Source organism: Salvia splendens, chromosome 12, assembly GCF_004379255.2.
Source record: "Salvia splendens isolate huo1 chromosome 12, SspV2, whole genome shotgun sequence".
In the NCBI taxonomy this organism is placed as follows: Eukaryota; Viridiplantae; Streptophyta; class Magnoliopsida; order Lamiales; family Lamiaceae; genus Salvia; species Salvia splendens.
In genome coordinates this window covers 4007435-4020976 of record NC_056043.1, presented here as the reverse complement: position 1 = coordinate 4020976, position 13542 = coordinate 4007435, and the positions used below count along the sequence as shown (strand labels likewise).

At 40.7% G+C, this 13542-nt stretch overlaps 1 protein-coding gene and 2 pseudogenes across 1 annotated transcript; 1 reads left to right on the top strand and 2 right to left on the bottom strand.

Annotated features, from left to right (window-relative positions):
• Positions 1–829: 829 nt before the first annotated feature.
• Positions 830–9144, bottom strand: LOC121757424 (annotated as a pseudogene).
• On the bottom strand, positions 5779–6701 carry LOC121758490. Its single transcript, XM_042153880.1, has 2 exons — positions 6296–6701; positions 5779–6015 (listed from the first exon to the last, which is right to left on the bottom strand). Exons 1-2 carry the CDS (start codon positions 6689–6691, stop codon positions 5875–5877), a joined length of 537 nt encoding a protein of 178 aa, XP_042009814.1. The 5' UTR covers positions 6692–6701; the 3' UTR covers positions 5779–5874.
• On the top strand, positions 9114–13468 carry LOC121756799 (annotated as a pseudogene).
• Positions 13469–13542: the final 74 nt, after the last annotated feature.

The window sequence follows — 13542 nt, the reverse complement described above, 5'->3', positions numbered from 1 at the left end:
GTTCATTATTAAAGGTGCGTGATGCACCCGGTGACAGAGCCATACATTTTACGTTCGAGGGACAATCACATATATACAAGGCCACAGTTTATCATGTGATAGACACATGCTCAAACAAGCTGCGGCAAGCTATTGTCTAATAGCCCAAAATTATTAGGCCGGAAAATTATTAGGTTGGAAAATGACACAAATATTTTGAATGTTGATCAAACAAATATGACATAAATTAAAATAAGTAAAATATTACTAGTTCATATACTACTATATCTACTTTGAATTTCCTAGCATTTATTCTATAATGTAAATACTACTCTTTCCGTCCCACTTAAGATGATATGTTTTCCTTTTTAGTTTGTTCCAACTAAGATGACACATTTTCTCTTTTGGAAACTTTTTCTCTCCAATTAATACAGCCAACCATTTTTTCTCGCTCTTATTAAAATATCCATCTTTCTTTCCCTCTCTATTTTAATACTTACACCCACATTTCTCTCTCCAAATAAACACATTAATTAACCAATAACTCCTAAAATCCCGTGTCAGCTAAGAAATGTGTCATCTTAGCCGGGACGGAGAATTGAGATTATGTTGTTGATTTATTGATTCCGATTTTCTATTCAATTAATGTTTTGTTGGACCTAGTTCTTGTATATTGATCCTTGATTTACAGTTATAGCCCACCACATATGATTTTTTTTGTAAAAGGAATAAAATTTTTAATAGACTCTTTTTATATTTATTTAAATTTGGTAGAAAAAAATAGTAGTATTTTGGTCTTTAAGTAATTTATAAAATTAATATTACCAATAACCATTTTGATGTATCATAATGAAAAAAAACTCGAAACCCGATTACAAATCATCAGTGGATAATTACGTCATCACTTCAATTTCAATTTGAAACGTTCCTATATAAATACATGCACCAAATTTCACATAAAACGAAAACTATTTTCAACTAATGAATATTCCCTGCCAATTCCTCAATCAATTATTCCCCATGTGTATATAAAAATAAAAAAAGGGGTTGAATAAATAAATTAATTAGGATAATAAAGATGTGGCTTCAGCTTCAGCTTCCTCGGTCCAACCAGCGTTGGGCTCAGTCCAAACCTAAAGAAAATCAGCATTTCCATAATCTCAAAGAATTTAGAACCATCCAACACCTCATTCCACACCCCGCTCACGATGCAGTTGTTGTTGTTGTACGGCGCGCGGTGATGCGCCGTGTGCTGCGTCCGCGACACCAGTACCCCGGCGTCCTGCAGTGCCGCCACCAATGGTGGCAGCTTGCTCCGCGCCCACGCGTGGGACTGCTGGCTGAACTGTCAAAAAGAAGAGAATAACGGCTAGTACCAAGTTTCCATAACTTGGTAATTGGTATTACAATAAATGAGTGAACTTTCCTAGATACATTTAATTAGTGATAGTTCCTAGTGTAATGGTGGTATTTCCTATGGTTGTAATTCCCCTATAAAAGGGAACATGTGTAACCTATTCAAAACATAACAGAAAAATACAATCAAAACCATTCTTCTATCTTTGCCACCATGTTCTACCTCCAATACAACGCCTCTCTCGATTACCATCTTTAAGATGGTATCAGAGCAGGTTGCAACGGTGTGGGACTCAGAAAATTCTCATCACCGTCCCGGTTATACCCTTCCCGGCCTTATACCTTTCCCGGCCCTTTTATTTTAAACCTGCAAAATCAGAAATAAAGCCATGTCAGGATCTGACTCAGAAGCTACAAACACCAACCAACCATTAATGAATTTCTCAGGGGAATTCGCTGCCCAATTAGCCGAATTCCTTAGGCAAATCAATATACCACCAAAAGCTCAAGAACAGCCCCCTCCACCCTCAAATCAACCAGAATCATTGGGGGAGATACACCTTCAAACCAAATTGAATGGCGACAATTATTCCCTCTGGACAACTCTGATGGAACACGCAATCGGAGGGAAGGGTCTGTCGTCTCACATCAACGGAGTTACCGACCCTCCCCCAACTAGTGATCCCGGTTATCCGAAGTGGAAGCAGAGAGATCATTGCTGCTTCAACTGGATTATAAACAACATCGAAGCCAATCTTGTCAACGAAGTATCACAATACGCAACGGCCCGAGACCTATGGGAGGGTCTGGCCATTACATACGGGAGTGGAACTGATCCGTTCCAAGTTTCGGATCTGCACAGGCAAGCGTACAACATGAAGCAGGGGAATATGAGCCTTGAAAACTTATGGAATAAGTTCCAGAAGCTCTGGATTTCCATCGACGAAATGGATCCAAATCCGATGGATACTCCATCATCTATTCAGAAATACAACAGCAACACTCAAAGGCATAGATTATATCAATTTCTATGGGCGTTGGATGAAAGATATGATGCATTAAAGAGGGAAATCTTAAACAAAGATCCACTACCCACTGTACAAAGCGCTTACGGATTGGTAAGACGCGAATCGGCTAATGAGCGGGTTTACAAACTCTCTGGAGATTCACAAGGAGCTGGAATAGGTGCCGGATTAGCAGCGATGAACCGGAGCCGACCACCACCGCCACCCAAGTTCTCTGCCGGATCTGCGACTCCAACCGACAAGAGCAAAATGACTTGCAGCCACTGTGGTGGGAAGAAGCACACGGTGGATACATGCTTCCACCTCCACGGATTTCCCGATTGGTGGGAAGACATAAAGAAAAGGCAGAACCGGAATCGGGGTGGAGGAGGCAGAGCAACAGCGGCGGTGACCGTTGGGGACCGAGCCACCAACACCGAGAGCTCGGCGGGCAACGTCGGTAAAGCCAACACGGTGGGGAACGGCGGCGGACAGCTTCCAGGTCCGGGTCGCCACAGCTTCGTCGCGACGGGGAACGGCGGGGATGAAAAAGCCGTCGCATCGGTCTCAATCGCCCGGGTCTGGTCGGAAGGTAACCCGGCGTCAACGGTGGCGTCAACGGTCACCAGCACCGACGGAACGACAGAGGCCGAATTGAGAGTTGGAGAGGAGAAGATGATTGAGGCGCCGTATGAAATTAGGGCTGAGGGATTTGGGGGTTATTTTAACAAATTTCGGAAATTCGAATCGCCCCCCCAGAAGTTTCCTAAATTCCCCCCCAACTCCCGAGTATCTAATCCTACCCGAAATCACCCCACTACTTCCTCACCTTTCAAATTTAACCCCAATACCACCACAAAACCCCAAACTTACCTCAACACTTCCGAAAATCCTAAAAATGCCCCAAAAATTTCCAAAAAATTCCCCGACAAATCAGACGGGCTAGTCTTTCAACCTAATATCCCGTGTCATAACCCTTTTAAAGCCTTAGCCTTTACCTCATCCACCACAGTCGAACAAAAGGAGCACAAATGGATTTTTGACTGTGGGGCTACTGACACGATCTCCTTCGATCCAAATGACTTCTCCACAATATCTAAACCGACTAAAACCTATGTCCAAACTGCCGGGGGGGATTTAGCTCGAGTCGAGGGGGCAGGCACTATCAATATTTCTCCAACTCTCCGGCTCTCTAACTGCCTCTTTGTCCCAACTTTTTCACACAAATTATTATCTGTTAGTCAGGTGACCAAGGAGTTAAACTGTAAATTACTGATGCAACCTCGTTTTTGCGTGTTACAGGATACCAAGACGGGGATGATAGTTGGGCGTGGCACTGAACGAAGTGGATTGTACTACGTGGATGAGATAGCTCAACAAAGTGCGGCATTACTAACCCGTGAAGCAACTACAACAAAGGCTTGGCTTTTACATCATCGGTTAGGACATCCTTCCATAGGATATCTGAAATTAATGTTTCCTAAGATGTTTTCTAGTGTGCACTCTCTTGATTGTGAAACTTGTCATTTGGCCAAGAGCCATCGTCATTCTTTTAAACTGAATAATACTCGAGTGTCTACCCCGCTTTCTCTGATTCACTCTGACGTTTGGGGTCCTGCCCCAATCAATGGGGGCCAGGGTCTCCGTTATTTTCTCCTGTTTATAGATGACTTTTCTCGTATGACTTGGGTCTACTTCTTAAAAAATAAGACTGAGGTTTTTGAAAAATTCACCCAATTCTACAGCATGGTCCAAACTCAGTATAAACAAAATATCCAAGTCTTACGGTCCGACAATGGGGGGGAATATTTAAATGCCAACATGAAATCCTTCTTTCTTGAAAAGGGGCTTATCCATCAAACTTCTTGTGCATACACACCTGAACAGAATGGGGTAGCAGAACGGAAAAATAGGTATATCCTAGAAATCACCAGGGCTCTCCTCATCGAGTCAAAAATCCCCACATCTTTTTGGCCAGAAGCTATAGCCACTGCTGTGTACCTTATGAACCGTCTTCCAACAGGTATCCTCAACTTCAAAACTCCCATCGATACTTTTATCAACCATGAAGCCATACAGAAACCAACCTATCTCACCCTTGACCCGAAAGTCTTTGGTTGTACAGTCTTTGTCCACATCCCGAAACATGACCGTACCAAATTCTCTCCTTGTGCCGTTAAATGTGTTTTTCTCGGGTATGGGGTCAATCAGAAAGGTTATCGGTGCTATGACCCTATAAATAAGCACATGTATACTACCATGAACTGTGATTTTGTTGAGGGAGAATACTACTATAGCCAATCTAGCGGTCAGGGGGAGAGCCAACCACATAGACCAATTAGCGACCCACTAAATTGGCTATACATCCCAACGGACGCAATCCATCAGCCGGAACCTATACTAGGGGAAACCGAGCAAGGGGGAGATGAGGGGAAGGAAAACAGACCTATCATTGGCACAGAACTCAACTTAAACGAGGAAACAAGCCATGCCAATGAGCTATCAAAATCCACTAGTCAGGCCGCAGAGTTTGGAGACATCACCCAACCATCAACTCCGTCTTCGAATCCTGAGGTAAACAATCTTGCTGAACTCAACATAGTTCCTTTAGAAATCACTAACACTTACAGTGAAGGCCAAGAAGGGGACAGTGAGAAGCGGTATGAACTGCCACACAGAAGTACAAGGGGGATCCCTCCCAAAAGATACTCTCCAGATTGGAAAGGAAGGAAAACAACGTATTCAATAGCAAACATAGCTCAAAGACACCTCACAGAGATGGCCAGAGCATTCGAGGTTGCCCTATATGAAGAAGAAGAAATTCCTCAGTCTTTCCAAGAAGCTGTTAAGCACAAACATTGGAGAGAAGCCATGAAAAAGGAAATTGATGCCCTGATCAAAAATGGAACGTGGGAAAAATGTAGTCTACCAGAAGGGAAGAAACCAGTCGGGTGTAGATGGGTGTTCACCATCAAAAGACGTGCAGATGGATCAATCGAGAGATATAAGGCGCGATTGGTGGCCAAAGGATATACTCAAGTGTATGGAATTGATTACGACGAGACTTTCTCCCCAGTTGCTAAACTTGACACGATCCGGGCATTATTGTCAGTTGCAGCATGTAAGGATTGGTCGCTACATCAATTTGATGTGACAAATGCATTCCTCCATGGAGAATTAGGTGAAGAAAAGGAGGTCTATATGGCAGTTCCACCTGGATTTGAGACCGAATTTGGTTACAGGCAAGTGTGCAGATTAAAGAAAACTCTTTACGACTTGAAGCAGTCCCCAAGAATCTGGTTTGGAAGATTTTGCCAAGCAATGGTCAAGCATGGGTTCAAATAGAGTCTTTCTGATCATACGCTTTTTACAAAAAAGAGAGGAGATAAGATAACTTGTCTCATCATCTATGTCGATGATATGATCATCACAGGGGATGACACAGAAGAAATCAACAACCTCAAGATCAATCTGTTTAAAGAATTTGACATGAAAGATCTCGGCCCTCTAAAATACTTCTTAGGAATTGAAGTGCTCAGGTCGAATCATGGAATATTCTTAAGACAGAGAAAATATGTCCTCGACATGTTGGCAGAAACTGGCCTCTTAGATTGCAAGCCTGCTGACACACCAATGATACCGAATCATGGGCTAAAAATTGTTGAGGGAGCTGAACCTGCAGATCGAGAGAAATATCAAAGGTTAGTAGGGAAATTACTCTATCTGTCGCACACCAGGCCAGACATTGTATATGCAGTATGAATTGTCAGCCAGTTCATGCACCAACCACAAGAAGAACACATGAACGCAGCCTTACGAATAGTAAGATACCTCAAGGGCACAACAAATTATGGAGTGTTCTTAAGAAAAGGAAAGGACCTTGAAGTAGATGGCTATACAGATGCCGATTGGGCAAGTAATCCAGTCGATAGAAAGTCAACCGGTGGATACTTTACCTTCATCGGAGGCAACCTAGTTACTTGGAGAAGTAAGAAGTAAAAGGTTGTAGCCTTATCAAGTGCTGAAGCAGAGTTCCGAGGCATCAAGAGTGGACTCATGGAGATCATATGGCTTAGGAGATTACTTACTGAGATCGGTTTTCCCCCAAACCGAAAGAGTAAGTTATTCTGTGACAATAAAGCGGCAATCAGCATATCAGAAAATCCAGTACAACATGATCGAACCAAACACGTTGAAGTCGATCGCCACTTCATTAAAGAAAAATTGGAAGGTGGAGTCATAGAATTCCCGTTTGTGCGATCCGAGGAACAATTGGCTGATATCCTAACCAAAGCAGTGAATCCCAGAATTTTTAGAGAAGTTTTGGCCAAGTTGAACATTGGAGATACCATTGCTCAACTTGAGGGGGGAGTGTCAAAAAGAAGAGAATAACGGCTAGTACCAAGTTTCCATAACTTGGTAATTGGTATTACAATAAATGAGTGAACTTTCCTAGATACATTTAATTAGTGATAGTTCCTAGTGTAATGGTGGTATTTCCTATGGTTGTAATTCCCCTATAAAAGGGAACATGTGTAACCTATTCAAAACATAACAGAAAAATACAATCAAAACCATTCTTCTATCTTTGCCACCATGTTCTACCTCCAATACAACGCCTCTCTCGATTACCATCTTTAAGAGAACATGATGAACCACGAGCATGCCGCGACGAACGCCAGCGCCGTCGCGTCTCCACAGAGGAGGTTTATTGGTGTGACCGTGAACGCGACGGTGAGGGCGAGGGCATGCAGATTATTGGCGAACTGGCGGCGCGTGATGGTCCAGGGCCACCTTCAAGAGGATACTTACTAGAATTATCCAATGTTTGGTATAAATTAACGAATTTGAAATTGAATCCAATTTCACAATTTAAATTTATATCGATAATTGAAATTTTAAATAGTTATAAATTAGATAACTTCACTGCATAATTTATAGCACATACACATACCCACATATATACACTCCACACACTATCCACAAAATACACATCCAGTGTATGTGCAACGTGTATTATGTGTATATAGTGTGTGTATTATGTATGTATGCAATGTGTGTTGTGTATGCGCATAATTTTTTAAATTGAATTTCATGTCAATAACTTTATTTTACCAAACAAAAGGATTTGGAATTTTCAATTTCATAGAATTTTAATTCCAATTCCGTGTACTAATCGGACCCTTATGAGTAGTGTTTAAGATTCTTCCATTTTTTTTTTATTTTTTGCATTTTAATTTCTATCACACCTGTGGTGGCCTTGGAATGCGTCGATCTGGGCTCCGAAGACTGGCGTCTCGGCGCCTCCGTAGTTGTCGATGCCCCAGTGGTAGACGCCAGAGCCGAGATCGGCCAGGACGTAGCCGAGGAGGGCGGCGAGGATCGGCTCGAGGTAGGTGTGGGAAGCGGCGGCGGCTTCGATGGACTTGGATAGGGAAATGAGGACGGTGGTGCATCCGCTAGCTAGTCATGCGCGGTGGGACCAGTTTGAGCGGAGGGTTGGATCGTTGGGGAGCAGCGGGCTGGCCGAGGGCTATTGGGCTGCGGTGGCGGTGGCGGAGGAGTGAATGCGGGTGGGAGGGGCGATTTGGTTGAGGATTCGAGCGTGGTTGAGAGAGGGGTGACGTTGAGGCAGAATGGCGATTGGAAATAGTGGTGGAGATGGAAAGTGCAGAAAAAGAGTATGAGTGATGGATGGGCTACTAGTTTACTAGTTTTGTGTTTTTTATTTGACATGATAATTGATGAAATGGAATTGCGAGGAAAATAATTTGTGGATTTAGTTTGAATTTGAAGGAGGTCCATGTCTTTAAGTTGATATACTAGAATGTTGTGGTGTATGTGTGGGATGCCTGGGGCTGGCTAGTAGAGTCGTGTAGAACTACTTATTAAAGAGGCACACTTGCGGGCGGCGCTGATTAACTCGGCTTGACTTTGTCTACGAGCATGAGGTGTTGATTTGATACGAATTTTAAAAAATGATTTTATAAGTATATTGGGTGATATAGTGAAATATAAATTATTTTTATATATTTTAATAATAAAATATGAATATAATGAATTAATTGAACATGGATCTTATTTAAAAATGAAAATAAACGCGTCTTCTATTGCCGACTATTTTAAAATAGCAAAATGCATCTTTTATTCGCGAACATAGAGGGTATAGTTTACATCATGTAGTGGCATAGGAAATATGACATACTCATGTAATTAATTTGACATTTTCAATATATTAAGTTGATTAGTTAGCAAAGTTAGTACAATAAGTTAGTATCTGATTTCATCCACATCATGTAATGAGATTAACCCACAAATTGTAAGTTATGTTAACTATATAAGTGAGATATTGTTTAATAATAAATGAGATTTTTAAAATAAATTATATGTGCACGTAATGCAAGAGCCATATTATGCAGTGACGGATTTAGTCTATTTGTTCCTTACCATAAATTATCAAAAAAATACTTAAATAATTTTTTGTACTACATGTTATTCTTAATTTGGTATTTAACAAAACAAAGATCTTACTAAAATGAACCACTCAAATACTGTATAAGATATTACTACAAAACGTTTGACTATCTTAATAAATTTGTGACGTAGTATTGAGAAATTTTTGCCTTGAGAAAGAAAGTTTTCAAAATTGATATATTTTTTAAATTGTTGATAGACTAAATTTTATGGGATTGTTATAATTTACCCTTAAAAAATAGGTAAATGTTTAAATTACACTTCTCGATTATACTATGTATACCAGACAAAAGTGCATCTTCGTCGTTATGATCAAGACAGCATCTCGCATATACGAATTAACATGCCTCAAATTCTGCAAATTTACATGTCAAATCCACATCCTTAATTAAAGCCGAAAAAGGGAAACATCTCTGCATCAACTATCATCTCCAAATTTCTGGAGCCATGAAGCTTCTCCTCGAGCTTATATTATCCACAGTTTTGATCGTATGCAGTCTCCACTCCCCCATAGTACAAGCCTTGAAACCGCCCATTCGCCCCACCGACGTGCTGCCGCTGCTGCCGAGGCAAATTTCATGGCCTATACTGAACAAGCTCAATAGCGCCGTGGACCTTCTGCCGTCGTTTGTGGGGGCTGCTTCCTCCACCAACAATTCAATTTTGCAGTGGAAAGGAGCTTGCTTCTATGAGAACACTGCGTGGCTGGAGTTCCATAACAACAGCGGAACTCAGTGGGGCGGCGGTACTCTCCACCTTAAGGTTAATTGCTTTTTCCTGTTTTTCGATTTTGATGTGGGAATTTTTAGGTTAGGGCAATTGGAATTGAAATTAGCCGTTTTGGGGGAATGTTTTGCCGTGATTGATTTGTATTTGATCGGTACCAAGTTAGGTTTATTTTTGTAGCTTTAGGTTTTCCGATGGGAGACTGGTCAGATTAGGCTGCTGTTACTGTTTTATTGAAATTGATTGAACAAAGCATGATAAGAACACACATTTTAGATTATTTTTGGTCATATAGCTCCAATATAGATGAGTTATCTACCCTACCAAACCGCCCTTATTGAAGAGTAGGATTAGTTAAGGCGTTGTCTCGTTGATTGCTTGCTACTTAGTTATGGTGATCATGAGGTGTGAATCAGAAGCTACTGTATATCATTAAACTACTTTTTCGCCTCATGTTAAGTTTCTATGCTCAGGTTACGAAAGCCCATAGTTGGACATGTATGGATCTTTATGTTTTTGCAACTCCATATCGCGTGACATGGGACTACTACTTTCTGTCTCGGGAGCATACACTTGACTTCAGTGAGTGGGAATCAGCAGCTGAGTATGAATACGTGAGTTGGTTTATCTCTACTTAGAAACGTGGTTAGTAGGGTATGCGATTATGCATGATTGGTTTCCTTGGGGAATTTTATAGGTCAAGCATACGGGGGTTGCAATTTTTCTGATGCAAGCGGGGATGATAGGGACGCTGCAGGCTCTATGGGAGGTGATGCCTCTGTTTGTGAACTCTGTGTGGGGTGAGAGCTCTAATGTTGCATTTCTTGAAAAGCACATGGGTGCTACCTTCGAAGCACGACCTGAACCATGGATTACCAACATTACTGTTGATGATATCCACTCTGGTGATTTCCTTGCATTGTCTAAAATTCGAGGCAGATGGGGTGGTTTTGAGACTCTAGAGAAGTGGGTAACTGGATCTTATGCTGGTCACAGTGCAGTCTGCTTGAGGGACTCGGAAGGAAACTTGTGGGTTGCAGAGTCAGGGCATGAAAATGAGGAGGTATGCCTTTGGTATAGTTAGTTAGTTACTGCAAAGCTTAGGTTACATTTGTGCTAAATAACACATTTATAGTTTTAATTGGGTCTTTAGCTTGCACTTTTGGGTGTATATTGTTCTGTGTGAGTTTTCGTTTTTTCTTTGTACATGTTATGCATATGAATTGTTTTGATTGAGTATTGAAAAAATGGCTCAGTATGTATTAAGGAGATTAACACCTTTTCTATCATTCACAAAATGATGACCAGAGTTATGAAAGCCAGAGCATATTCTTCATGCTGTATAAAAAAATTGAAGGTAAACTGTTGCTTATGCTTAATCGGAAACCCTGGTGTGTATTGAAAAAGAAATCCTTAATTTGATGCTGGTAAAGTACCTCATACATCCGTGCATGTCTCTTGTATCTGATGTCAGATATTGAGAGTTTAATGGTCTGTCGATTATTAAATTAGTTTTCCATATATATTTGCAAATAACTTATTTGTCTCCCCCTCCCCCCAAATTTCTCCAGGGAGAAGATATTATTGCTATTCTTACATGGGATGAGTGGTGGGAATATGAGCTGACTAAAGATGACGCCAATCCACACATAGCGCTTCTTCCTTTGCATCCTGATGTCCGTGCCAAGTTCAATGAGACTGCTGCGTGGGAATATGCGAAGAGCATGGCAGGGTTACCATATGGTTACCATAACTTGATTTTTAGCTGGATCGACACAATCAGTGGAAATTATCCCTCACCTCTGGATGCTAACCTGGTAGGTATTTCACTTTTTAAGTATTACAAGTAGTTATGCGAGACAATAGCAGCTCACTTTTTTTGTTTCTTCATTTCTAATTTTCTCTGTTTCCTATGTCATTTTACTATACATTTCAACTGCAGTTGATTCTCATAAATTTGTCATTATGTATGTATGATATATTCATGGAATTCATTTACTTGATCGCATTCTCAAGATATCCTTGTTCTTGGGGGAAAAATAACCCAGGAAAGCCCATAAAACTTATGAGTCCCTTGCCATTTTTTTGACCGGTGATTTTACTTGTGAATATGAGGAAATGTTTACTCTATTGGGATTACTCCTGGGTGACCTATAGCGAAGTAGTACCATGACAGAAGGGTGAAAGAACCCCGTTCGGGGAGTGGAGTAGAACATGAAACTGTAAGTTCCCAAATAGTGGGAGGGGCTATGACTGACCATGTGCATGTTGAAGAATGAGCTGGGGACTCATAGACACTTGGCATGCCTAACCAGGAATAGCTAGAAGTCTGAAAAAAAATGATTGCTTATCTTTGTTAGGCTTATAGGGAGTTCACATAGACGTATAGTTCTTGACTGCTGAAGCGGCTAGTCTGTTACTCTTAACAACAATAGTTTGTGACTTCCAGTAAACCATGTACATTCTGAAAACATGACGATATAAAGTGAGAAAAAACAAGTACCAATCAATGGTTAATGTTATCTGATGATGTTCTTTGATAACAACAAGTATCTGTGACTTCCGGTAAACCAAGTATCAATCAATGGTTTATGTTATTTGATGCTGTTGGGTGATCAAATTAATGAATCAACTGTGCTGCTGAGAGTATATTGCTTATTTGTCATCTTCTTCCCTTTTTAACTTGTTTGTTTACAGGTTGCTTCTGTTATGACTGTTTGGACTCAGATGGCTCCTGCATAAGCCGGTAGCTTGTGGACTGAAGCATTGAACAAACGTCTTGGAACTCAGGTCATATTAATTCCCATCTCGTTGATTTTACACTTGAAGTTTATGAAGCAAAGGATTATTTCATGTAAGGAAGCTGATTTGTGTATCACCATGTTGGCTTTGTTAGTGTTTTCACTTCTCAAAATTAGACATTGCTTGAACAATCTAACAATTTCCAGCAGTTCACTGAACACAAAAACATTGAGGGCCTATTTCATGTATGTGGCTTTGTTTCCCTGTGTATGCATCCGATATGAACCAAACAAATCTTTTTTTCCATTGGAAGTCTTCTGTTGACAGACAGAAAGGTTTTGTAATTACCAATTTGGGAAAATCTTTTGAGGTAGAGAGTAAGCTTGCCTTCTAGTTAAGCTCTGAGTGCAGAATATTGGTCTGATATATCCCTATCACCTTATTGCAATGTTGTAACATATTATGAAATTTTGACCTCTGCAGAACTTAACTCTCTCTGAGATTCTTGTGGAAGTCGAGAAACGTGGATCATCTTTTGGTGAACTGTTGGCAATCCCCGAACAAGACGATTGGGTTTATGTTGACGGGAAGTCAACTTCATGTGTTGCTTTTGTCTTTGAAATGTACAAGGAAGCGGGACTGTTTGGGGAACTTGCAAACTCTATTCAAGTAACTGAGTTCACGGTGAGCACACTGCATTTACTTTCGGAGTATTGATCATATTCCATATTTGTTAAACCCAACATGTTATTGATTATCTACACCTATTTTTCAGATAAAAGATGCATACTCTCTGAAGTTCTTTGACAACAATTCAAGCCGTTTGCCTAAGTGGTGCAACGATGCGGACACAGTAAAACTTCCCTATTGTCAAATCAAAGGGAAATACCGGATGGAGTTGCCTGGATACAATACCATGGAACCTTATCCTCACATGAACGAGCACTGCCCTTCATTGCCACCAAAATATTCCAGACCAGAAAGCTGCTAAGCAACTACGTTGTCCTCGTAGTTATGCAGGTTATTGTGCCTGGAATCTGGTATGTATATTCTAGTTGATACAAACCTGTATGTAAATTCTAGGTGATACAAACTGTATTCATCCTGTATATTCTAGTTAGTTCATATATAATACTCAACAAGCTTAGCATGCCTAATACTATTAATATTTACTTCTCTTTTGATCATATTTCCTTGTTTGATCCACTGTAAAAGTACCTTCATATTCTGGGATTTAAAAGTACCTTCATATTCTTTTGAT

Bases quoted from the DNA above. Each gene is read 5' to 3' on its own strand.
- LOC121758490 (XM_042153880.1), bottom strand. From the start codon at position 6,691: ATGGTATCTCCAATGTTCAACTTGGCCAAAACTTCTCTAAAAATTCTG. The intron at 6,016-6,295 runs GTAAAGTATCCA...CTCGATCTGCAG, and splicing joins CTAGGTTGCCTCCGATGAAG to GTTCAGCTCCCTCAACAATT.